Below are 26,718 nucleotides of genomic sequence, written 5' to 3'. Positions count from 1 at the left end.
TGCCAACAAATGCACTAAGCTGGCACATTTAAACTGTAACCTAATATTGTTTCTATGACCAGTTTTAACAAACAGATTTTGGAAATCCTTTTGTCATAAACCAGCCCCATGAGCCCAGAGCTAGACCCCTTTACCAGGAGGTGATAGAATGTCAGATTACAGTTGATGCTAGCTGTGATTCAAGAAAACTTAGATATTGAGTCTGATTCTTTAATTCTTCGGACTTCTGTTCCAGCTGATCCTTCAGATCCTATAAAACAACAACAGGCCTAATGTTACTTCAAGCTTCTATATTTAGCAGTGTAAATTATGCCCCACTTACTAATATCCCCTCGGCCATATGCTGCTTACTATCTGAGAATTTGCAGTGAAACTGGTCCCAGCCCCATGAGAATACTGCTCTTGAAACAGTTATTTAATTGTAAACAATACAGTTTAGGGGCATATTTGTGCTTGTTGGAATTTGCTTGTTTTTCTTTATTCATTCAAGGCCCAGCATTTGTTAACCATCCCTAACTTCCCTTCAGAGCTGTGAAGAGTCAACTACTTGCTAACATGGATTTATTTCTTAAATGGCTGTCTCCTTAAAAAATATTTAAAGATAACATAAAATACTGTGATTAATAGCATGCATAAAAATGTATTAGCAGCTGTAAAGAATTTGGGTTCCTCTCATTGTGAGCCATTGAGGTTCTTATACTTGTACATGGCTTCCCATGAAGTACAATGCTGAGATAGAATGAGAAGCTGGGGGATGATATGATTATTACTATCAGTTGGGAAGGGAAGGAGAATGAGGTGACAATTATCTTTTAACCTCATAACCCCAATTATGTTACAGTTTGTAATATAAAACCTTTGGGACACTGGGATTAAAAGAGTCCTTTATAAATCTCTAGCAACATAGGCCCAGATTTTGCACTTGTAAGGACAGTGAAACTGTCAGTTTTTGCTGTCATTACTCTGTGAAACTGACAGCAGCTTCTGGCACCCACACGTGCAGTTTAATGCAGAAATCCAAAAGTTGCTGACAGGGATTCCCCACTCCTCCACACGGTGCACTTCTAAAAGTGCCACACTTGGAACTCTTAGAAATCATTGAATTGACTTAAACTTCCAACACTTTTTATACTATTAATCTTGCTCTAAAAACTTCTGAAAAAGTTGCACCATGTTGAATAAGGTGGAACTGGGTTTTAACTGCACACTAAGTCATCATTACTGCAGGACACCATCTCTGGCCCTGCAAAGCTATTGTATATTTGTAGAATGTCAAGTCTATCCCTCCCCTCCCCAACCCCCATATTGATGGTGGAAGACCCAGCGACTGTGATGGTTTCAGAGATTGTGGCAGATAGTTAGGCCTTCTCTTGTTAGAGAACATGTTTATACCTTGATCTCTTGCCTTGCTTTGTTCAGCTCCGCAATTGTTTCCATAATGAAACTATACTGCTTCGCAGCCTCCTGAGAAAGCAGAGGCATAGTGTTAGATTCGATTGTAGGCCATTTGCAAAAATAACATTTTTGTTTCTGTACCTTGCAAACCGGAAAATCCAAGTCCAGGCTGCAGCTAACTTAATGGGAATGTGTCAAAAGCATCCATTATTTATATAATGCTGTAGGTATCTTTATTTTTAGAAGACAAAGAGCTTGTTAGGGTTCCTTGAGGCAGGGATGAAATTAAAAGTTCATATTTAGATGCAACTGTTTTTTAAAACCTTTGTTTATAATTAAATGAGTGTCAATATGTGGGTAAATATATTGTGTGGCACAGCATCATCTAAAACAGGAAAATCACTAGTCTGTGCTGAGTCAGATGATCTGAGTTAGGCTAGCAAAGACAGGAATGGGGCTGGCGACTGATAGTCTTCAGAGCACAGGACAGAAAAATTCACCAGAAGGTGAATTCTGCCTCTAACCCTTAAACATGCAATGGAGAAAGGATTGTAAATTCCATCCAGTATGTTTTTTTGGGAAAAGGAAGTTATGAACTCAAAGGGATATGCTTTACATTGGGCTAAACACAATGTGAGCTAAATCATCCATTCAGGCAAAGCAAAATATTAAAGTCATAGAGGCCTCCAGTTGGAATTCCAGACTGGACAAAATGAGGATTGGCATTGATCAATAGAGTCTCTCGCTAATTTATCCTCAATTCCTCTGCTGGATAGCAACTTCAAAAAACCTTGAGGAGATCAAGGTAAACAATTAAAAAGTAAGAGGCTGGAGCAATTTGCTTTAAGGAATAATTATTTTAAAATAAATAGTCTTAATTAAGCACTTTATTCGTGCAAAGCTACAGTATTAACTTGACAATAATGTGCATGTCTATTGGAGTGCAGCTCACCCAGCTTAACATATAACTGTGTTCTGAACACCCCTAATGGCTTTAAGATCACCACCATATCAGATGGTGCATGACACGGCCTTTCAGTAAAGGAATGTTTGCTAATGCTTTGTCATACTCCCTTGGTGTTGTACGTGAGGGAATCAAAACCGAAGTGTGGCCTTCATTTTCAGGGTTCAGAGGCAGGGGAAGATTGTACCAGGCTCAGATAGAGTTAATTGAATCACAGAAATTCATGGCACACAAGGAAGCCATTCAGCCCATCAGGCATGTGTCACCCCCAAAAGAGCTATCCAGCCTAATCACATTTCACATTTTCATACATCTTCCAGCACCTCCATTGGTGAGGGGTGTAATTACAGTGTGACAATTTTCTAAATGTGGACACGGGAATTTAGCATTGAAAAGCTGATATATTTTGTTTAAAATGTACTTCTGACCAATTTAAATTCATGCCCTTTTCCTTCCGACTCGCCTTAACTTGAAGTAAGTTTTGGGATTCACCATGCCCAATACTTAATATATCTCAGTTAAATTCCCCTTCTCTCTGGACCCCAAAGCATAATCCAGTAGCATATTCTCCCTGACCCTCTTTATATTCTCATCTACCTTCTCTGAACCCCTCCAACATATCAGTGTCCCTGTTGAAGCTGGTGAACAGAACTGTACTCCAAGGAGTTTAATTTCCTCCATGTGATATTTTTCGTGTATTGGTTCAGGCACTTGATTTCTATTTGGTATATTAACATAGTTAAAATAAATAGGTTTAAAACTAGTAATAAAATAGTACAGACAAGAATTTAAGGCAAGCATATTAGGAAGATATTAAGATGGAAATAAAGCTCCCATGTATGGCCTGACATAATGTGCAGAATTTTGCCAATTAAGGCCTGCCCAGAATGAAATGCCCAGCTCAGTGCAGGGCAGGGCAGCGAGGAGGGCGAGCATGAACTTTGCTGGCCTTAATAGGCCTTTTAATTGCCAGCAGGTTTGCTGCCGACTTCCGTATGCACCCACTGACCGAAGTATCGCGCGAGTGTGCGATGAGGTCAGGACGCTCACCTGACGTCATTTTATGCTTGTCTGCCCAATGAGCTAAAAATTTTGCCTCATTTGTGCGTCCATTTGTGGATTAATTGGATTAATGCCAGCTAGTCTGAGTGCTTTGATGTATAGTAGCTTGAGAGTTAATTAGATAAACAGACTGGCAGAATTTTGCCCTCGGATGGCGGGCGGGCCCCACAGGCGGCCAGCTGACCCCCGCCACAGAAACGGGGCCCGCCGCCAATTAAGGCCCACCCAGCGGCATCCCACTTCCTGTTCCGGGGGTGGGGCAGGGATTCCCCATCTGTCAGAGTGCGCTCTTCTGTGCATGCACGCGAAAGAGCGCTCTTCTCCCCGAGGCAAAGTGCTGCCTCAGGGAGATTCATGACAGGTAAGTTAAGTGTAAAAATAGAAACATTAAAAAATTCTTAACATGTCCCCCTCATGTGACAATGTCACACGAGGTGGGACATGTTAATTAAAAACTCATAAACTTTATTACTTTTTTACAAAACGGACATGAAACTTCAACCCGCCAGTGGATGAAGGTTCATGAATAATCTGGAGCCCACTGGGGCTCCTGGCCTGCCCACCAGCCTTAAGGTTGGATGGGCAGGTCTTTAATCACTTCAATTAGTCTGTCAATGGCCTCAATTGGCCATTGACAGGTCGGCAGGGGGACAGCTGATTTCGCTGTCCACCCGCCTTCCTAAAAATTTAAAGGGACCGGGATGACATCGAGGATTCCTCCCGACATCATCCCATGTCATTTTCCCCTTGGCGAGTGGGCCCCGCCCCCAAATTGCCGAGGGGAAAATCCTGGTCAAGGAGTAGAAGGTAAAGTGTAAATTTGCATTTGTTGAATTAAACCATTCAAAAGAATGGGTAAAATCTTGCACCTAGCTGCGAGATACCAAGCAATGTGTTTATATTACTAATAAAATTGGTGGAATGAAAGGATTATTGTTAGGAGAGGTAAAATTAAAAGGCCTAGGATACAATGGAAAATTTACATTTAGAGGGAAAGCTGGGTCTAAACAGAAAGGAATTTGTGTGTGTAGGTCAGAGGTATTTAAGATCTAACAAGCCTGTAAGCCTACAACTGTGTTTGCAAAGGAACCAAATTGAAATACAAATTTTGAATTTGTAAAATCAAATGTGCTTTGCTTGGTGTCTGTTTAAAGTCTATGGGTTACTGTTGCCCTGGTGAAGATTTACCTGGGAGTGGTTAATTTGGGGATTTGTTTAAAAGTTTATTATGGTAGTAATTTGTAGACATACATGTGTGTTTAATTTGTTGTTAAATTAATAAATGTTTAATTTAGTTTTATATATAAACCTCTTGAGGCTTGGTGGTTTTATACCTGAATTCAGAGCTGAATCTCAAACATATCAATTGAAAATATAGGTTATGACAGTTGTTCAAATTTCTCTCTGGGACTTAAACAACTCAGCCTTTACCAACTGCATTACCATAACAGTGACATAACTTCTTGACGTGTTGTCCAGCTCAAGCTGTTGATACGCATGACTCATATCCAGTTGTGGAGCTGTGTCACTCCACCCGAATCCAAAAACCTCCTCAAAAACTAAACTTATAACAGCATGAACTATATGTCATTGTATATAATATGGGTTAAGATGTTTTTGTAAATAAGAGGGTAAAAAATTAAAGGCAGAATAATGTAGTAATTGTGAGTTAAACCATTTCTTACTGTTATGGGGGTCATGTGACTGTACAGATGAATCAGCCCTAAGCGTGTGGAATCTTAGCAGTGGAGCTTTCTAGCCTTGGCTTTGGAACAAGCATGCAGCCTCACCAGGAATCTGTAAATAAAGTTTACTGATTCTTACAGGAAACTCGTCCTGCACTCCAAGTTTATTACAACCACCTAAAAAGCTTTTACCTTCAACCTCCCCTCAACCCCCAACTTGCTTATGAACCAAGCTCAATTTTGGCTACTATGCTTTCCCATGTAGAAAGAGCTTGTGCTAAGCTGGGTGGTCTGCATTCCTGAAGAATTAATGTTGAGTTTGCATTTATATAGCATATCTGGATACTCTAAAGGGCTTGAAAAACAATGGATTATTTTTGAGGTGTAGTCAGTTTGCCCTCAGAAAAATCCAATAAACAGCAATGAGATAAACACTAATATTGGTGGTATTTCAGAGAACTTTTCCAATGCGCACCTAGCTGGCCTCTCCAGCTCCCACCCTCCATAAAGTTGATCTCAACCAAATCTCTTCTGCCCATACCCTAACTGACATCCAATCAAGTTCACCCATCATCCCAGTACTCACTGACCTACATTGGCATCCTGATCCGGCAAAGCCTGGATTTAATAATTCTCATCTCTGTCCTCAAGTCCTTCAATGGCTTCATGTCTCCTCATCCTTGTAACCTCCTCCAGCCCCACAACCCTCTGAGATATTTGCGCTCCTCCAATTCTTGAGCATCTCTGATTTTCATCACTCACAATTGGCAGCTGTGCCTTCAGTTGCCAAGGCTTCAAGCTCAGGAATTTGCTCCTGAAATTTCTCATTCTCTCTACCTCAATCTCTCCTCCTTTAAGGTCTCCTTAAAGCCTACCTTTTTGACCAAACCTTTGGTCACTTTTCCCAATTTTTCCTTCTGCGTTTTGCTGTCAAAGTTTGTTTGATAACATTTGCGATGAAAGGCCTTGGAATGGCTAATGTTAAAAGCGCTATATAAATTCAAGTTGTGGATGTTGTACCTACAAAGCCAACAGTTAGGAAAGGAGGCACAGGCCCATCCAGCCAGTCCCACGTAGTTGTTTCCCATTCCTGACCTGCCATTCAAAGTAATTCATATTTTCAATTCTTATCTGTGGAAAAATGGGGTGGAATTTTATGAGCCATTCACAACAGGGGTGGAGATGTAAAATGAGGCGAGCCGTTCAAATGTCCATTGAATTCTTGACTTTGGCGGGACTGTAAAATCCCGCTGGCATAAAATTTCACCCATGGTTAAAACGTCATGAAATGTGATACTTCACTTACCCCAGCAGGTACAATATTAAAAAAGATTCTACTCACTTCCATCTCTTCTCTGTGTTTATCGAGGATGGCAGCAATGTGTTCTTCATAATCTCCTATTATTGACTGTTTCTCTTCATCACAGTTATTTTGAATTGAGTACTCTGTTGGACAGAATAGATCATTCCTTCAAAGACTACCATGTTGAATATTACAGTGCGTAACAGTAGCTCTGTGTCGAATGGAGACTTTCCCCACTTTTGCATTTTGAGATGCTGATATCGTCAATCAATGGTGGTATACCTTTGTCTGGATCAGAAGATTGTGGGTCAAAACCAACATACCCTGTATTCTTTTTTCCTTTGGAGTGCGCTGGTGATTTATTTTAAGTACAGAGCCCTTTTAGGGTTTCCTGTGTGGTTACTCAGGCGCAGTAACTTAAAGGGGCCTGCCTGGGGACTGTCGTGATGCTACACACATCAGCCTACAGGAAACATTGGTCAAAAATCTAGTGTAGAATTGAGCACATAATCTAGACAAGTGTCTCAGTGCATTGCTGAAGAATAATTGTATTTCAGATATGATGGTAAACTGAGACCTACTTTGCCTGTTCAGGTAGAACATCCCCGTACTGTTCAAAAGAGAGCAGGCAGTCGTCCTGGTATCCTGGCTGTTACAAACTAAAAGACTGCGGTCTTTCTAGTGTAATGTCTTTATTGAACTAAATGTAATATAGCTACCTCACCAGACATCCCTTATGGCAGAGTTCACAAGACTATGGCAAGCTAGGTAGGACACTTGGTAATGATTGCATTTCAAAACCCAAACACTGGCCAACATTCATCCACTCAGAAAAATTAACTGCTAATAGATTTCTTTTGCTGTTCGTAAGACTTTGCATGTGCCAATTATTCACAGTGGCTACGCTTCAAAAATACTTAACTGTCATGAAGCACCTTGAGACATCCTGAAGATATGAAAGATGCTATATAACTGCATTTCCACCTTTCGAACTTGTATTTCTGGTATGCTATCTTATCTTCTTTTCTCTCTTGTCACAGTCCAATATTTTTTGCTCCTCTTTATTTATCTTTTTGTACCTGATCTGACATTGAATTCACCCATTCTAATTTACACTTCCTTCACAGTTCTTAATTTCACAATCCTTCATCTGATTGGTTAAGGAGACACTGCCTGTACACCCAGGGTTGCAGATGCCCAGTTACCATTGCTGCTACTTTATCAGCATGCACTTTCAGCAATTTGGCATGTCAAAAGTTTATAAGCTTAAACATGCAAGGGTAAGTTTAATTGTAGAAACCCCATTAGATGTCCTGCCACGGCAAGAGCTGACACAACATCATAGCCATCTGGGCGGGGTGCATTGGAGCATGAACACACCGCTGCACCATTTGGCAGCAAAACCACTTGCCCCCAAGTGCAACAACTTGCATGGTGGGGATAGGGGGTGGGGTCAAAGTTTCAATCTGAATCCTCATTGGCGTTCAAACACTCACTGGTTTCTGTCCATAATACTAGATGGGTTAGTACAGTTCTCAAGGGCAATTAGGGATGGGCAATAAATTGCTAGCCTTGCCAGCAATGCCCACATCCCACAAGCAGATAAGAAAATGTTGACAAATGACGTAGCAAGAACAGTTTCACCTGCAAAATCTTACTAGGGGTGTGTTCCAGAACAATGTGTAAGAGAAGAGGGAAAAAATACCTTGTATTTATATAGCGCAGCTCATCACCTTAGGAAACTTAATGAAGTGTTTCTGAAGTCTAGTCACTGTTTTAATATAGGGAATGTGGCAGCCAATTTATGCACAGTAAGCTCCCACAAAAAGAAATGGCTAGATAATCTGTGCTTTAGAGGTGTTGGTTGAGTATTAACTATTGGCCAGGTCACTGGGGAGAACTCTCCTGCTGCTCTTCAAGCATTGCCATCCATCTGAGAGGGCAGACAGGGCCTTGGCTTAACAAATCTTGGACGTGAACCTCTGCTCAACCCCACAACACAACATCTTGTGTTCCAATGGCCCTGCACATCACACAACAGATTGCACTTTTGCAAAGCCATCATGAATCCTTCTGGTGAGTTTTGTGAACACTGGGAGAGTCTTTGGTTCTGGGTACCCCCATCCCCACCACCTTCAGCAAAGTGAATGCTTAGGACAGAGTAAACTTCTTTCTACAAAAGCAAAATGCTGCAGGTGCTGTGAATCTGAAGTAAAAATAGAAAATGCCAGAAATACACAGCAGGCCAGGCAGCATCTGTGGAGAGAGAAAGGGAGTCAATGTTTCAGGTCGTGACCTTTCATTAGAACTTTGAAATGTTAGAAATTCAATAACTTTTACGTGGTTGAAATGAAAGGAGATTGTAAAAAGGACAAAAGGGAAGGTCTGTGATAGGGCTGAAGGCAGGAGACATTAAAGGACATAAGAGTTGGTGGGACTGAGCCCAAGGGAGTGGGAATGAGAAAAATAAATAAACAAAAGATACGTCCAGGCGAGAATGGCAGAATCATGAACTCTGTTTCTCTCTCCACAGATGCTGTCCGGCTGTATTTGCAACCTTTTTATATTTTTTTTATATTTATTTAAACTTTAAATAATTAATGTTCAGTGCAAGCATAATAGGATCATCCCTAATTCCCCATTCCCTGCCCTATAGATCATATCTGAACAATTCTCCATGGAATCCGTCACTTACTCTGTAAAGTCAGTTCCTTTCTCATTTCATTTTCATGGTTTTCTCTGAGTTCAGCTTCTTTCTCTGACCACCTTGCATTCATTTCCTGAATGATGGATTCCTGAATTTAAAAAAAAATACCTCATTGACTTAGCATCAATATTGTTAGGATTAGCACTCCAAGTATCATTTGTTTAATTTCCACTTGTATAATGAAAAATAATATAATTCAAGATCAGCTGCGATCTTATCGAATAGTGGAACAGGCTTGAGGGGCTGAATGGCCATTCCAAAAACATGTTCATTCTCAGGATGTTGGCAAGTCTGGCATTTATTGCCCTCGGAGATGGTGTGAAGTCATGGCTTTGAACTGCTGGATTCCACAATACAAAGGTGCACCCACAGTGCAGGTAAAGAGGGAGTTCCAGGAATTTGATATGGTTGATAATGATGGAAAGATTATATATGCCCAAGTCAGGATGGTGTGTGACTCGGAGGGAAATTTGCAGGTGATGTTGTTTCCGTTTGCCTGCTGTCCTTATTCTCCTAGATGGTAGAGGTCATGGGTTTGGAAGTTTCTGTTGAATAAGCATTGGTGAGTTGCTGCAGTGCATTTTGTAGCTGGTACACACTCAGCCATGGTGCACCAATGGTGGAAGGAGTGCCAATCAATTGGACTGCTCTGTTCTGGAAGGTATCAGGCTTTTTTGGTGTTTTTGGAGCTGCACTCATCCAGACAAATGCAAAGTGTTCCCTTACACTTGTGACTTTTGCCTTGTAAATGGGCTTTGGGGAGTCAGGAAGTGAGATACTCACCACAGAATACCCAGCCTTTGATCTGCTCATATAGCCACAGTATTTAAGTGGCTGATCTAGTTAAGTTTCCAGTCAATGGTGCCCTCCAGGATTTTGCTGTTGGGGAATTCAATGATGGTAATGCCAGTGAATGTTTTGCAGGAGATGACCATTCAGTGTGGAATTTTCTCTAGTTATTACCCTAAGGCTGGATATTGTCCAGATCTTGCTGCATGTGGGCACAGACTGCTTCAGTATCTCATGAATTGCAAATGGAATGGGAGACTATATGATCATCAGCGGACATCCCCATTTTGCTGCACCATTGGCTGTTGTATCTTCAGCCATCCAGGCCCAGATCTCTGACATCCCCTCCCTAACTTTCTCCGCCTCCCTACCTCCCCAAAAATAGATTAGTAACTATTCATCCCAATGCCACTGAGGACATTATAGGTGCAGAATATCTCCAGAACAGTTACCTACATTATTGGACCACAGTGACACCTCCGCCATTTTATAAATTGAAGCAAACTCTTAAAAATCAAGAGATTTGGTATAAAAATCATGAGTTGCTTTTTTTCAAAAACATAAATGAAGACTGACAATTGGTTTATAAACTTCAATAATGGCTTATTTAATCTCTCATGGGTCAGAGCTCTTTACAAAAGCTATAGCATATTAATTTTAAACTTTTTAAAAAAATCCTACTAATGTGTTAAAGAAGGATCCACGCTCCCAGCACTGTCACTATACAGCTAAACAGCTGCTTCCTTAAAGGATGGAATCTAACCTATGTGTTCTAGTTTTAATACATTAAAAATACAATTACCTTCACTGGGGCAACTATTATTGCCTCCAAGTTTGAGTTATTCAAAATATGGTAGATCAAAATGTGCAAACATATGAACAATAACTGGCAGGTAAAGACCATCTGATCCATCCAACTATATCATACAATTGTGATACCTTGTATCTCACTATATATATGCTCCCCAACCATAAAATGTAAAGATCTCAAATATCAATTTCACTCGTTACCTTCATTTGCAAAATCATGAAATAATTGAATATGATAAATGGTCATGCAGAATAACAGATACTTAGTGAACAGCACAATTTGCAATTCTATACTGATGCAGGGGCTCATCGCTAATTGCTTTACATTGAAGAGTGCAAAATAGTGGATGCCAAGTAAGAGAGGAAAGTTTGAAAATAAAGAGCAAGTTGAGAAATGAAAGGCACATTAAATGAAAGGTATTTGAATGCAGAGAGCTTGGAGAGAACTGAATAGAGAGGGCAGGACAGTAGTGGTAAAACTGAGGGGCCATCAGTGATGGAGTGAAGTGAAAGACAGCAAGAAGCTTGGTGTTGGAGTGTCAGGGAGCATGCAGGAATTTAAAAATTAAACTGAAGTTTAAGTCTAGGGTTTGTGTAATAACCGAGCTAAGAGAGAGAGAGACCCCAGGCCCCAGCCCTAGGCCCATCTCCTGCCTTTCCCTCCTTCAAAAGTGACGGGTGCTGTTTTTTAGGAATCAACTGGGCGGACTCAATGCAACATCAAAAACACAGTGCCAGCTTCGGGGCCTGGCAGAGGGCCCGATCCCTGTAACTAGGTAACCAATCAGTAAGGAGTCAGCAACCCAGTCCCAACACGACCCCCTCAGCCCACAGCAAAATTCCGAAATTTAAGAGCCCCTCCCGAGGTCAAAAGGGAGGCAGAATTTGGCTGAGAAATGATAAGCTGGTAGGTACACTGCATTTATCTGAATACTGGATGGTGTACTCCTGCTCCTAGTTCTCATGCTGTGCCTCAAAAGTAGGAACATATGAACAAGGAGCAGGAGTAGGCCATTTGGCCCATCAAGCCTGCTCCGCCATTCAATAAGATCATGGCTGATATAATAGTAACCTCAAATCTGCATCCCACCTACCTCTGATAACCTATCACCCACTTACTTACCAAGAATCTATCCACCTCTGCCTTAAAAATATTCAAAGACTCTGCTTCCACCGCCTTTTCAGGAAGAGAGTTCCAAGGGCTCATGACCCTCTGAGTGGAAAAAATTTCACCTCATCTCCATTTTAAATGGGTGCCCCCTTATTTTTAAAAAGTGACTCCCCTAGTTCTAGGTTCTCCTACAAGAGGAATTTGTTGCCTTTAGCCCTGAGACATTTCAACATGGTAAGGTTATAACATGTTAACACCAAGTTAATGTATGCCTTACCTTAAAGGATACAAACGCAGCCTGTAAAGTTTCATACTGAATCGTCAGGTCAGCTATGGCACAAAAGAAGAGAGGATCTTTTTTCACTCAAGTCACAGAGTAAATCAGTTCAGGTACCAAATGAAGCACTTATCTTAGTCAGCACTGAGCTGACTAAGGACGCTGACAATAATTAAATAAAATAACAACAGAAGAAGTGGCTTCACATGAAGATCAGTTGCCCTTTTAAGGTTAAAGGTTAATTTGTCAGTGTGTGTTTCTTTTTGAACTTTTAAAGAGGTTTAAAGACCAGAAGAGAAACAATACTTCATGAACCCACTTCTGTTTGGTTCAGCAGCGCAAATTGGACCTACAATACCGCTGTTCTGTTTTCTCCTTCTCTTCCTCCAGTATTTCTGCAAAGTTGCTCTGCAGCTCCCTGATTTCAAGTGTATGCAGCTTCACAACTTTCCTGAAATAAAGTAAACCTACATTAGAAAGAACTGACCCCTTAGTCCCTTTCACCCCTCTCCCCATCACTGCCGTCAGCAACCTTGACATGCTTTCCTCGGTGGGATGGCCAACTCATGAAGGCAAGTCACACTGCAGCTTTGAAAGGTAATTACACCTGCTGCAAGCTTTAGTCCCAGTCTTCAAGAAGGAAAGCATTGGAGTCAACTTTTTAGCATATTGCCATGGTAAATGCAACACAGGTCAGATTGAAGACTGGACAAGACAAGGCACCTTCTTATTCCAGTTGCCAGTCAACACTTCTAGGTCAGGTACAGCACATAACTTCCCACATACCCTCCACACCCAACAATAGATCTCTACTGCAAAAACAAAATCACCTGGAAAAACTCAGCAGGACTGGCAGCATCTCCGGATAGGAGCACAGTTAACGTTTTGAGTCCGAATGACCCTTCAACAGAACTAAGTAAAAATAGAAGAGAGGTGAAATATAATCTGGTTTAAGGGGGGGATGGGATAGGTAGAGCTGGATAGAGGACCAGTGATAGGTGGAGATAACCAAAAGGTGTCACAGACAAAAGGACAAAGAGATGTTGAAGGTGGTGATATTATCTAAAGGAATGTGCTAATTAAGGATAGAAAGTAGAACGAGCAAGGTACAGAGAGCCCAAGTGGGGGTGGGGTGGGGGGAAGGGATCGAAATAGGCTAAAAGGTAGAGATAAAATAATGGATGGAAATACACTTAAAAATAATGGAAATAGGTGGGAAAAGAAAAATCTATATAAGTTATTGGAAAAAACAAAATGGAGGGGGAAAATCGGAAAGGGGGTGGGGATGGAGAAGAGAGTTCATGATCTAAAATTGTTGAACTCAAAATTCAGTCCAGAAGGCTGTAAAGTGCCTAGTCGGAAGATGAGGTGCTGTTCCTCCAGCTTGCGTATAGATCTCTACTGCATTGTTTTCTGATGTATTTTTTAAAAATTAGAATCACTACCTTCTCTCTAACCCCACGCAGTTGTTTACAGTCCTACCTCAGTTCCCCGTCATGCTTTTTCTGCAGCACCAAGCTCGCCTCCTTGCCTTCATTCTGAAACTGGAACCAATAACATTCACAGCGAGACACTATTCCTTGATGACACATCTAAATGATTCATGCTTCAGCCACATTCACAGCACAAACAGGAGCTGCTAAAAAAAATGACACCGTCTTCAAGGAAGAACTGGGAAAACTCCAAGGCCCACAGGCCAAGATTTACATGGACCCAGAAGCAACCCCTCACTTCTTGAAAGCAAGACAGGTACCATACACCCTGTGATAGAAGGTTGATGCTGAGCTGAACCAGCTAGAGAGGCTGGATGTCTTCAAAACGGTTCAGTTTTCAGAGTGGGCAGCACCCATAGTCCCTGCTCTTAAACCAGACCAGACCGTCCGGATCTGCGGGGACTATAAACTAACGGTCAACAAAACAGTTACCCTATTCCCAAGAATGAAGACCTATATGCCAAACTAGCAGAAGGCACAGCGTAAACAAAGCTTGACATGAGTCACGCATATCAGCAACTGGAGCTTGATGATGCCTCCCAGGAATTTGTGACCATAAATACACACAAAGGGTAATATCAATATACACACCTGCCCTTCGCTGTTTCCTCAGCCTGTGCCATTTTTCAGAGGACAATGGAGAACCTGCTACAGGGACTACCTCAAGTTGTGGTCTACCTGGACAATATTCTAATAGCTGGATTCACAGAAAAGGAACAAATGGCTAACCTAGAGGAGGTCTTGAAATGATTGTTAGAAGCAGGAGTGCACCTGAAGAAGGAAAAATGCAGTTTTCAGGCAAATGAAGTCATTTATTTGGGCCACCGGGTGGATGCCCAATGGTTATACCCTATTGAAGAAAAGGTTAAAGCAATAAGAGAGGCACCTGCACCTAAGAGCATCTCTGAACTTAAATCATTTTTAGGGATGGCAAATTATTATGGCCGATTTTGACCAAATTTATCAACAGTTCCAGCCCCTCTACATTCACTGCTAAAGAAAAACCAACATTGGTTTTGGGACTCAACCCAAGAAGAAGCTTTCATGAAAGTAAAACAGCTCTTAAACTCTTCAAATTTGTTAGTGCACTATGACCAGACAAAGGAATTGGTGCGAACATGTGATGCATCCCCAATGGAGTGGGAGCAGTATTATCTCACAAGATGGACGACGGCACAGAGAGGCTGATATGTTTTGTATGCAGGACACTTACCACAGCTGAGAAAGGATATTCTCAGGTTGAAAAGGAAGGTCTGTTGATTATTTTTGGTGTAAAACATTTCCATCAATATGTACATGGATGACATTTCGTGATAGTATCAGACCACAACCACTTTTGGATCTGTTTAGCAAGGAAAAGGCTATATCTCCCATAGCTTATGAACTACAAAGATGGGCCCTAATTTTGGCAACATATGAATACACCTTTGTACACAGACCAAGGATTCATATAGCAAATGCCAATGCCCTAAGTCACCTTCCTTTGCCAGAGAACAATGACCATGTCCAAATTCCCCAAGAACTCGTGTTGGTGATGAATTTTCTAGATCCCTCACCAGTCTGTGCCAAGCATAAAAGAAACTGGACAAATCGTGATCCAACCCTGTCTCGAGTGAGAGACCAAATGTTACATGGTAGGTTCCAGGAACCGGTCTCTGATGAAATGAAGCCATTTTTCAACCGAAGACACGAGATGAGCAGTCAAGATGATATTCTGTTACGGGATGCATGAGTACTAGTTCCTTCACAAGGAAGGGAACCTTAGTAAAGTTACACAGTGTCCATCCAAGAATCTCATTTATGAAGACGATAGCGGGAAGTTATCTTTGGTGGCCGGCGATATTGAAAAGGTGGTAAAACACTGTGTGCAATGTAAACAGCTGCAAAAGTTACAGGTGGCAGCCCCATTACACCCATGGGAGTGGCTGGTAGACCCTGTGTGAGACTGCATATAGATTACATCAGTCTTTTCCGTGGAACCATGTTTCTACTGATTATAGATGCTCATTCCAAATGGTTAGACATTTATGAGGTAAAGTCACCAACGCCAGGCAGTACTGTAGAAAAACTACACCTGAGTTTGCCATCCATGGATTGCCAGAGATAATCATCTCAGATAATGTTACTGTGTTTACGAGCACTGAGTTTCAATGATTTGTCAGCACCAATGGCATCAGCCACATGAAGATTGCATTGTACCATCCGTCATCTAACGGACTGGAGGAAAGAGCAGCACAATTTTTTAAGGCGGGAATGAAAATGTAAGCAGATGAATTGTTGGAAACTAGACTTGCTCATTTCCTGTTTCAGTATAGAACAACCCTTCACACTACGACAGGAGCAACACCTGCAGGTTTACTGATGAGGCGCCATCTTCAAACACGATTAAGCCTGATCCTTCCCAATTTAATGGGGAAGGTGGAGAAAAATCAAGGGAACCATGATTTGCATAGTCGTGAGGGACAATTCACTGTTGGAGAAGCAATATGCGTAAGGAATTTCGGTGGAGGACTGAAGTGGTTACCTGCTAAAGTAAGTTCTGAGACTGGAAGCCTGGATCACCCATAATCATGTGGATCACTTAAGCAAAAGGGAGATACCCCAACAAAATGATTCCACCTGTCACCATTGCTGACCCAATGGTTCCTGTTGAAGATGCTCAACCAAGAATAGACATGCCCGATGTCTCTGTCGGGACTGAACTAAAGTGCTTGTGCCTAATGAGGTACCTGATGGTAATGCAGTTCCAGAGAATGTGGTTCCTGCAAAAGAATCTGAAGTCGCGGAGCTACAACATTTCACATGGATCAGGAAACAACCTGAGAGTCTGAACTTGTAATTTCATGACTTGTGTAAATATTGTAATGTCATAAGATAAATATCCCTGTAAATGCAAAATCTACAGAAAAGTTAAAGGGGGAGGAACGTATTAATTATAGTTTGGATAAACAAAGGACTGTAGCTTTAAGAATAATCCAGTGTCGTAAGATCACATGACCTGTGTAAACCAATGTGTTAGCAGCGCGGGGAACCTCAAGTCGAGAGTTCTTTAGTTATGGAGTTTGGTGCACACACTGCTGCTGTCGTGTAAATTAAGATGTGTGTCTACTAAGAAAAGTTGCCTGGAAGATCAACTCTATAACAATGCCAATGTTTATAATCCTGATGAGTTCCTCCCACTCAACCTCATCTCACCCTATCAGCATTTCCTTATACATTGTAACCCCTCCAGTTCAGAATGCCTAACCACAAGTGTGAGAACTGGAAAACACCGTAGATAAAAATATTTAGCAGAAACATAAAACAGTGATAAAACATTATAAAACAGTAATAAAAATTGTTTCACTTATCCAAATACTGTGTCTTCCATGTTTCCGCTGCCAAAGTACTGGGCTAAACTGATGTTGATGATGTTGAGGGAACAGGTGATTCCATAAACTGCTTTACTTCACCAATAGTTAGAAGAGGTGTGGAAGAAAGCAGCTGCTCAAAAAATGTCTGCACAACTGGTGCTTCCAAACAATGGATTTCCAGATTGGAGACGTTACAGTGAATTCTTTCTCCCTTGTGCACATATCTAGCTTACCCTTAAAGGTATAAATGCTATTCACCTCAACCTGTGGTAGCAAATCCCACATTCGAACCGTTACATCTCTCCCAGATTTCATACCAATTTATTCAGGATGCCAAGTAGCAGCTGGGCATCTGATAATGCAACAAATTCTCTTTCATTGTGGTCTCCATCAGCTTTGGTACGGTTGACAGAGGGGATACTGTTCTGTAATTCTGTGTTTTATATCTTCACATTCTTGGAGAGTAGCCTGAAGCAGTGGAAGGATTCCCTGGCTGATTAACAGTCTGACAGGAAATGAAGTGAATACTCCTTCCATGGGTCAGTTAGCTTAGTTGGCTAGATGGATAGATGTGGTGCAGAATGATGCCATCAGCACAGGTTTGATTCCAGTACCAGCTGTGCTAGTTCATGCAGGCCTGCCCTCCTTATCTTGCCCATGTTTGATGTGGAGTTGGGCTCCCTCAAGCTATATAACCAACTATCTCTCTCTAATGGAGAGAGAGAGACCATTGGTCCTTTGTGGACTAAGGCTAAAATTACCAAGCAGACAGAAAGAGTAGTTGTCCTACATGGACTGAGGATCCTTAACCCATATAATAAGGAGTGGGTCACCTTCACCCACCAGATGTGAGTATCATACTGCATGTCAACCAAGTGTTTAAAGTCAGATCCACCCTCTACTTGCTAGGACTGCCTGGAGCTCAGAGTCTGAACTCTGCCCTTCCTGACTCAGAGGTGGTTCGATTGGCCAAATGCTCACTCATCTGCAGTTATATGGGTCTGGCTATCATCTCTTCCCATGGATAAGGCATGGCGACTGTTACTTTTACCAACTAACAGAAACACTTGAAAAGATGAGCTGGGTCATATGGATTGGAGGCCAGGTACAACATAGTGAATATTCCACTCTCCAGCACCAACATTCCAACCTCTGTAGTACAAAAACTGGGACACAGAGACACCTACAGGCAGATAACTCTTTGACTCACCCTGTTTTCAATGCTCATTTGCTTGAGACTCTCCTGCTCCAGTAAATGCACCAGCTGAGTGATCTGCTTTTGCAGGTCTGTGACCAGCTGCTCTCTGGAAAGCACAAGATTCAAATGTTTACTGAGATGTCACATTTCATCAGGACTGTGGACTTCAAGACAGTTTGGATCAGAAATTTTACGTCCAAAAGGAAATTGAGCTGCTTGGAAGAATGGGGCAGAGGCCAATCAGCCCCTTGAGCCTATACTGACAGACTACACCACTATTCAGATGGGTTTCACCTTGATGCAAGAAAATACGGAGTAGTTAAAGAGTGGGAGGCCAATGGCTCAGGGTATGAAGTGAATGAGAAGCTGAGTCGCGCAATCCAACAAAGAGACAGGTTCAATCCTTGGTCTATGCTGAGGGAGCTGATTCCAGCCAAAGCCAAAATGGGCCTTGAGTTGTTGCATTTGAGGGAGCAACGTTGGGCCAGGGTTCCCATTCTTAATCTATTAGTAACATCAACTCCCATTTCTTCTTTTAATGTGGTAAAACGTCCCAATAAGGTGCTTCACAGATGCATAATTGGACAAAAATTGACACCAAGCTGTAAAAGGAGATGTTTAGTCAAAGGGGTAGGATTTAAGGAGGAGATGCAGAGAGGTTTAGGGAAAGAATTCCAGAGCTCAGGGCTAGAGGGAAGGCCAGGACTGGTTTTCACACAAGGAGTCTGACAACACACAGGCAAGGGAAAGGTTGACTGAGGTGATGATGAGGTAGAGCTGGCTGTCATCAGCTGAGGAAGTGGTCAATCTCTTTAGGAAAGGGAAAGAATCATTGAATCTTACAGCACATGAGGCCTTTGACTGTCAGATTTTTGACAGAGTTATCCACTCCAGTTTATCCCCATAACTTTCACTCATTTTTCCAGAGCTGCTTCATCCAATTCAGAGTTGTGGGGAATCAGAGCCTATCACATCAGGCAACGGGTGCTAGGCAGTGTACACCCAGGACAGGGAACCAGTCCATCATAGGGCACCCACTCAGGAGCAACACACTGTAGCCAATCCACCTAACCAGCACATCTTTGGGTAGGGGGAGGAAACCCACACAGACACCGAGAGGATATGCAAATTCTACACGGACAGATACCCGAGGTCAGGATTGAACCCAGGTCCCTGGAGCTGTGAGGCAGCAGCAGCACTAACCACTGCTCCACCCCTTTTCCCCACAACCTGCAGGATAAATTGGCCCTCTTCAAGTACTTATCCAATTGGCCTTTAGAAGTTCCTGCGGAATCTGATTCCACCAGCCTTTCAGGTAAAGCATCCCAGATCTTAATAACGCTCTAAAGAATTTCTCTTCACTTCCCCTCTAGTTCTTTGTAAATTATTTTAACTCTGAACACTCTGATCTATTTTCTCAATAGATTCTCCCTATAGTTGTTCTTTTGAAACCTCTCATAATTTTAAATACCCCAAATAGATCTACCCTCCTACCCTCTGAGAACATTGCCAACATCTCCAATCTCCCCTCATCACTGAACTCCTTCAACCCTGGTATCATCCTGGTAAATCCTAAAGCATCGGGACCAGAACTGGCTGCAGTGCTCTAGCTGAGGTATAACCAGAGACTTAGGCAGGTTGAGCATGACTTGCTTGTTTTTTATATTCATTGGCCCTATTTAAAACTCCAAGGGTCCCATTTGCTTTCTTAAGCACCTTATCAGTTTGCCCTTCTACCTCCAAAGATTTGTGAATACGCAGAACCTGGCTCCCTCTGTTCGTGCACTCCCCTAAAACTAGGGACAGATAGATTACACTGTCCCTCCATGTCACTGCTCTTGTTACACACACTTTTCTGTGTCGGGTTGCATCTGCTGTGAGTCCACCCATTTCATCAGCCTGTCCATGTTCTTCTGCAGCTGTCACATTCACATTGATAAAAGCAAAATACTGCGGATGCTGGAGATCTGAAACAAAAACAGAAAATGCTGGAAAAATTCAGCAGGTCTGACAGCATCTGTGGAGAGAGAGACAGAGTTAATCTTTCGAGTCCATATGGCTCTTCTTCAGAGCTGAAGGAAGGTCATACGGACTCGAAACCTTAACTCTGTTTCACTCTCCTCAGATGCTGTCAGAAGTGCTGAGATTTTCCAGCATTTTCTGTTTTTGTTACACATTCACTGTTTGTTATGTTGTCAAGTGTTGTATTTTCTGCAGCCTTTGAAACTGTGCTCCCTATACTCAAGTCCAGGTCATTAATATACATAAAATAAGAAAAACATTGGTCTTAATACCAGTCCCTGGAATATTCCACTGCACACTCCTCTCCAGAGAAATATCTACTCGCCATCACTCCCATTCTTCTACCCCTTAAACAATTTCATAGCTAAGTTGCTAAAGTCCTTTTTATCTATTTTCCGAATCTGGTAAAAAGAGAGGTTAAAGAACGGAATGAATTCAACGTGCAACAATAAATAGGTCTGAGTTTAAGTGGGCACACTGTCACTCCATAAATTGCGGCTTGTTTTATACATAAACACTCACGTTTGGTTTTCTGTTGCCAGCCTGAAAAATTAGATAAAAATCTGAATTAATAACAGAAAGAGTACCATAAATTCCAATAATCCGCAAACAAACTCTTATCAAGTATAATCCAATCCCTCAGGGGAAGATGTAGCAAACTGTATAGTACAGAGAGATAGGGGAAGATGTAGCAAACATTACAGCACAGGGAGATAGGGGAAGATGTAGCAAACTGTACAGCACAGGGAGATAGGGGAAGATGTAGCAAACTGTACAGCACAGGGAGATAGGGGAAGATGTAGCAAACTGTACAGCATAGGAGGACATGGGAAGATGTAGCAAACTGTACAGCACAGGAAGACAGGGGAAGATGTAGCAAACTGTACAGCACAGGGAGATAGGGGAAGATGTAGCAAACTGTATAGTACAGAGAGATAGGGGAAGATGTAGAAAACTGTACAGTACAGGAAGATAGGGGAAGATGTAGCAAACTGTACAGTACAGGAAGAAAGGGGAAGATGTAGCAAACTGTACAGCATAGGAGGACATGGGAAGATGTAGCAAACTGTACAGCACAGGCAGATAGGGAAGATGTAGCAAACTGTACAGTACAGGAAGACAGGGGAAGATGTAGCAAACTGTACAGCACAGGGAGATAGGGGAAGATGTAGAAAACCGTACAGTACAGAGAGATAGGGGAAGTTGTAACAAACTGTACAGCACAGGGAGATAGGGGAAGATGTAGCAAACTGTACAGCACAGGGAGATAGGGGAAGATGTAGCAAACTACAGCACAGGGAGATAGGGGAAGATGTAGCAAACTGTACAGCACAGGGAGATAGGGGAAGATGTAGCAAACTACAGCACAGGGAGATAGGGGAAGATGTAGCAAACTGTACAGTACAGAGAGATAGGGGAAGATGTAGCAAACTGTACAGCATAGGGGGACATGGGAAGATGTAGCAAACTGTATAGTACAGAGAGATAGGGCAAGATGTAGCAAACTGAACAGTACAGGAAGACAGGGAAAGATGTAGCAAACTGTACAGCACAGGGAGATAGGGGAAGATGTAGCAAACTGTATAGTACAGAGAGATAGGGAAAGATATAGCAAACTGAACAGTACAGGAAGACAGGGAAGATGTAGCAAACTGGACAGTACAGGGAGACAGGGGAACATACAGCAAACAGGAGCTGTGACACATATACACAAGCTACACTAATTGCTTAGACAGAGATACAGCAGTTGAGCCATTCACAGGTGCAATAGGTCATATATTTTCTCTGTGCGTATTACAGATCAAAATCCCGCAGCTCATTCTCTTTTTCTTCCTGTCTCCCTTGCCAATAAGTAATTCAACAGTTTGTAAGAGTAAAGCTACCTTGAAACAAATGGCTTTGGTGGCTGAATCCGATTGAAAAACTCATCACACAGGGAGACAGCAACACTACTTTTGGTCCGTGATAATTCATATCCTGGTGCGATGACAACTGGGTCCCCTTTCTGTTTAAAGCAAAGATCATTATTTATCCGTTGTCTTAAAAAAAAATTCACCAACCCACCATCCTGTGTAGATCCTGTGTAGTGGTCGTGCGTCACTGGACTAGTAATCAGGAGGCCCAGGCTAATGCTCTGGGTTCAAATCCCAACATTTTAAATTCAATTTATAAATCTGGAATACAAAATTGGTCTCAGTGATGGAAACCATGACAACCATCATTGATTGTTGCTAAAAACCTATCCATACCTGGTCTGGCCTCCATGTGATTCCAGACCCACAGCAATGTGGTTGACTCTTACCTGCCCTCTAAAATGGCTGAACAAGCATCTCAGTTCACTACGAATGGGCAGCAAGTGCTGGCCTTGTCAGTGATGCCCACATCCCATGAAAGAATTAAGGAAACAATATGGCACATAGAGAGCTAGAGCCTGAGCTCATATCAGTGAAGCTCCATTTAGCCCCAGTCTCAACAGCAATTTTCAAAACAACTGGGATTCAATAATTAGATGTATTTGGCGGGGGCATTGGGACCAAAAGTGTCATCATTCTGCACCACACCCCCAGCTCCCTGCCCCCATCCCTCCACCTTTACAAGCCCAAAATCTACTATGGAAGACAGCATTCTGAAAGTAAATTTGCCTCTGGGACACAGATTTAAGGTTTCGGCAAAGAGACACAACGGGGCTGTGAGGGAAAGCTTTCTTATGCAGTGAGTGGGAAACTCACTGTGTACAAGGGTGGTGGATCCAGAGACAATCAATGATTTCAAAAGGAAATTGGAACGTGTCATGACCATGGACCCTATTCCCAAATTACTTGTTGAACATTTAAGTAAGATGCATGTTTTTTTTATTAAAAGACATTCAAGCAAAAGTTGGCTGAGACTGTAAGGTAGCCACTTGTTGGAAAATTCCTATGTGAATATAACTAGTTCCGACAGAATGGAATGCCGTACTTAAAAGGTGTGACATGGCTTACTTCAGACAGAGGCACTTCAGAAGAGAAGATACAATGCAAACTGAACTGTAATCTCCTGTGGTTGCAGAGGTAATGTAGGCTGATTACCACTTAGCAGAACTCCTGTTGAGTTATATCTCAGACTGTGAACATGAACTGAGTTGAAAAGAAAACACACCTGGGTGAAAGATATGTCTATTTTTCCCCTTCCAGGAATACACAAGGAAAGGGGTTTAAAAAAGCCAACTGCAGCCCGAGTTCTGTGTGCTAGTCTGGTGTTCTGTTCTGCTGTGTGTGTGCTGTGAAGGTCACAGCTAAAGAACACCAACTGGGCTTCCCTGCTCTTGCAGGTATAAAAGTCTTCTCTCTCTGATTGCTGGAAGGAAGTCACAAGTCAGCAAATCCACAATTGAAAAGGAAACAGGACAAATCCTTTCAGCTAACCTGCAGAACCAAGAATCTCCAAACCCATTGCTTAACTGTCAGAGTCAGCTCTATCAGAATCACTCACCTTAACAGCTGCAACATTTCACCAACTATTCCTCCCAGTCAAGCCAAAGCACTGATCTGTATATCCTTTTACTTTTTATTTTTGGACTCAATTTCTCATTTTCTAATCTGTGTATGTGTATGTGTGTGTTGCATTTTTATTATCTTTTCTCATGTTTAGTGACTAATAAACTCACTCTTTCATTGATTCAAGAAAGGCAGCTTAAATTGGCTCCTTTTAAAACATAATGCATTTGGGCTGGGAAAAGGTATCCACAATGGAAGGGATCCCTTTTAAATTGTCCTTGTTGTAAACAACCGAGGGGGTTGAATAAAGAAAGGGAGTCAGTTCACCCCTCCTCACCCACGAGCATAACAATTTGGGACCTCATCTGGGATCATAACAAATTGTTGAAATCTCACCCGGTACTGGTCGTAACAAATGGCACTTGAGGGAAATAAACTTGCAGAGCTACGGGTATAGAGTGGGGACTGTAGTGACTGAATTGCACTACAGAGGCAGCATGGACTCAATGGGCCAAATGACCAATGGCCTCTTTCTGTGCTGTAATATTTCCATGACGCTATGACTCTCTATGACTCAGTGGTGCTGGCTTCTCAGGGTCGCACTGGTGTCTCCTCTCAGAAATTTCACAATTTGACACCAGTCCACATTTAATGATCTTTCATTCATTTCACAAACTCTGATATAGATGTACTCTCCCACAACCTCATAGAGTCATAGAGCCATAGAGGTGTACAGCACAGAAAAAGGCCCTTCAGCCTATCGAGTCTGTGCCGCTCAAACAAGTACCTATACTAATCCCATTTCCCACAACTAGGCCCATAGCCTAGCATGCCATGGTATTGCAAGTGCACATCCAAATACTTCTTAAATGTTATGAGGTTTTATGTCTCTACCACCCTTTCAGGCAGTGAGTTCCAGATTCCCACCACCCTCTGGGTGAAAAAATTCTTCCTCACATTCCCTCTAAAACTCCTGCCCCTTACCTTAAATCTATGCCTCCTGGTTATTGATCTCTCCATCAAGGGGAAAAGTTCCTTCCTGTCTACCCTATCTATTCCCCTCATAATTTTATACACCTCATTTAGGTCCCACCTCAATTTCCTCTGCTCCAGGGAAAATAATCCCAGTCTATCCAATCTCTCCTCATAATTAGAACTCTCCAGCCCAGGAAACATCCTGGTAAATCTCCTCTGCACTCTCTCTAGTGCAATCACATCCTTCCAAAAATGCAGATTCCAGAATTGTACGCAATAATATAGCTGTGGCCTAACCGGCATTTTATACAGTTCCAGCATAACCTCCCTGCTCTTATATTCTATGCCTCGGCTAATAAAGGCAAGTATCCCATATGCCTTCTTAACCGCCTTACCTACCTTTCCCGCTACCCTAAGGGACCGGTGGACATGTACACCAAGGTCCCTCTGATCCTCAGTACTCCCCAGGGTCCTACCATTCATCGTGTATTCCCATGCCTTGTTTGTCCTGCCCAAGTGCATCACCTCACACTTACCTGGATTAAATTCCATTTGCCACTGTCAGCACATCTGACCAGCCCATCTATATCCTCCTGTAATCTAAAGCTATCCTCCTCACTATTTATCATCCCACCAATTTTCTTGTCATCCACGAACTTACTGATCAACCCTCCTACATTCAAGTCTAAATCGTTTATATGTACCACAAACAGCAATGGACCCAACACTGATCCCTGTGGAACCCCACTGGACATAGGCATCTAGTCACAAAAACACCCCTCAACCATCACTCTCTGCTTCCTGCCACTCAGCCAATTCTGGGTCCAATTTGCCAAATTGCCTTGGATCCCATGGACTCTTACCTTCATTATCAGTCTCCCATGTGGGACCTTATCAAAAGCCTTGCTGCAGTCCAAGTGGACTACATCAAATGCATTGCCCTCATCTATACACCTGGTCACCTCTTCGAAAAATTCAATCAAATTGGTCAGACGTGACCTCCCCTTAACAAAACCATGCTGACTGTCCTTGATTAATCCCTGCCTCTCCAAGTGTAGATTAATTCTGACTCTCAGAATTGCTTCCAATCGTTTTCCTACCACTAAGGTTAGACTGACTGGCCTGTAGTCCCCTGGTTTATCTTTTCCTCCCTTCTTGAATAACTGTACTACATTGGCTGTCCTCCAGTTCTCTGGCACCTCTCCTGTGGCCTGAGGGGCATTGAAAATTATTGCCAGCACCCCTGCTATCTCCTCCCTTACAACACTCAAAAGCCTGGGATACATTTCATCTGGGCCTGGAGATTTATCTACTTTTAAGCCTGCCAGGCCACCTAGAACCTCCTCCCTTTCTATGCAAATTTCTTTAATTATATCACAGTCCTTCTGCTTGATTTCTATGCACATGTCGTCCCTCTCACTTGTGAATACCGACACAAAGTATTCATTTAGAACCCTACCTACATCTTCAGGCTCCACACACAAATTACTACTATGGTCCTTAATGGGCCCTACTCTTTCCCTTGTTATCCTCTTACTCTTAATGTACTTGTAAAATAACTTTGGATTTTCCTTTATTTTACCTGTCAATGTCTTTTCATGCCCCCTTTTTGCTCTCCTAATTTCCCTTTTAAGTTCTCCCTACACATTCTATATTCCTCTAGGACTTTTGTTATTTTGAGCCCTCAGTAGCTGCCATAAGCCTCCCTTTTTCTCTTTATCCAATCTTGTATATCCATCGACATCCAGGGTTCCCTGGGTTTGTTGCTCCCACCCTTTATCTTTACCTGGAATATGTTGGCCCTGTACTCTCCCTATTTCCTTCTTGAAAGAGTCCCACTTTTCTGATGCAGGTTTACCTAAAAGTAGTTGCTTCAAGTCCACTCTGGCCAAATCATATCTGATGTTATTAAAATTGGCCTTCCCCCAATTTAGAACTCTGATTTCTGGCCCATTCTCATCCTTTTCCATAACAAACTTGAATCTAATGGAGTTATGATCACTATCTGCACAATGCTCTCCCATTGATACCTCTACCACTGGCCTGGCTTTATTCCCTAAAATTAAGTCCAGGACCTTCTCTTGTCTCTTGTAAGACC

The 26,718-nt window shown here is 42.2% G+C and overlaps 1 protein-coding gene across 1 annotated transcript in view; it reads right to left on the bottom strand.

Moving 5' to 3' along the window:
- LOC121285179 (synaptonemal complex central element protein 1-like) overlaps positions 1–20,701 on the bottom strand; it is a 35,944-nt gene extending 15,243 nt beyond the window's left edge. Inside the window, exons 1-9 of the mRNA XM_041201435.1 lie at positions 20,692–20,701; positions 18,160–18,253; positions 13,586–13,647; positions 12,457–12,554; positions 12,104–12,156; positions 9,105–9,204; positions 6,449–6,552; positions 1,393–1,464; positions 161–250 (exon numbers count right to left, since the gene is read on the bottom strand). Of these exons, the coding sequence (XP_041057369.1) occupies positions 161–250; positions 1,393–1,464; positions 6,449–6,552; positions 9,105–9,204; positions 12,104–12,156; positions 12,457–12,554; positions 13,586–13,647; positions 18,160–18,177 (597 nt within the window). The 5' untranslated portion in view covers positions 18,178–18,253; positions 20,692–20,701. The remainder of the gene's footprint in view (positions 1–160; positions 251–1,392; positions 1,465–6,448; positions 6,553–9,104; positions 9,205–12,103; positions 12,157–12,456; positions 12,555–13,585; positions 13,648–18,159; positions 18,254–20,691) is intronic.
- Positions 20,702–26,718: the final 6,017 nt, after the last annotated feature.

Source organism: Carcharodon carcharias, chromosome 12 (assembly GCF_017639515.1).
Source record: "Carcharodon carcharias isolate sCarCar2 chromosome 12, sCarCar2.pri, whole genome shotgun sequence".
Taxonomy (NCBI): domain Eukaryota; kingdom Metazoa; phylum Chordata; class Chondrichthyes; order Lamniformes; family Lamnidae; genus Carcharodon; species Carcharodon carcharias.
Note: the sequence above shows the minus strand (reverse complement) of the source record. Positions and strands in the feature narration are given on the sequence as shown.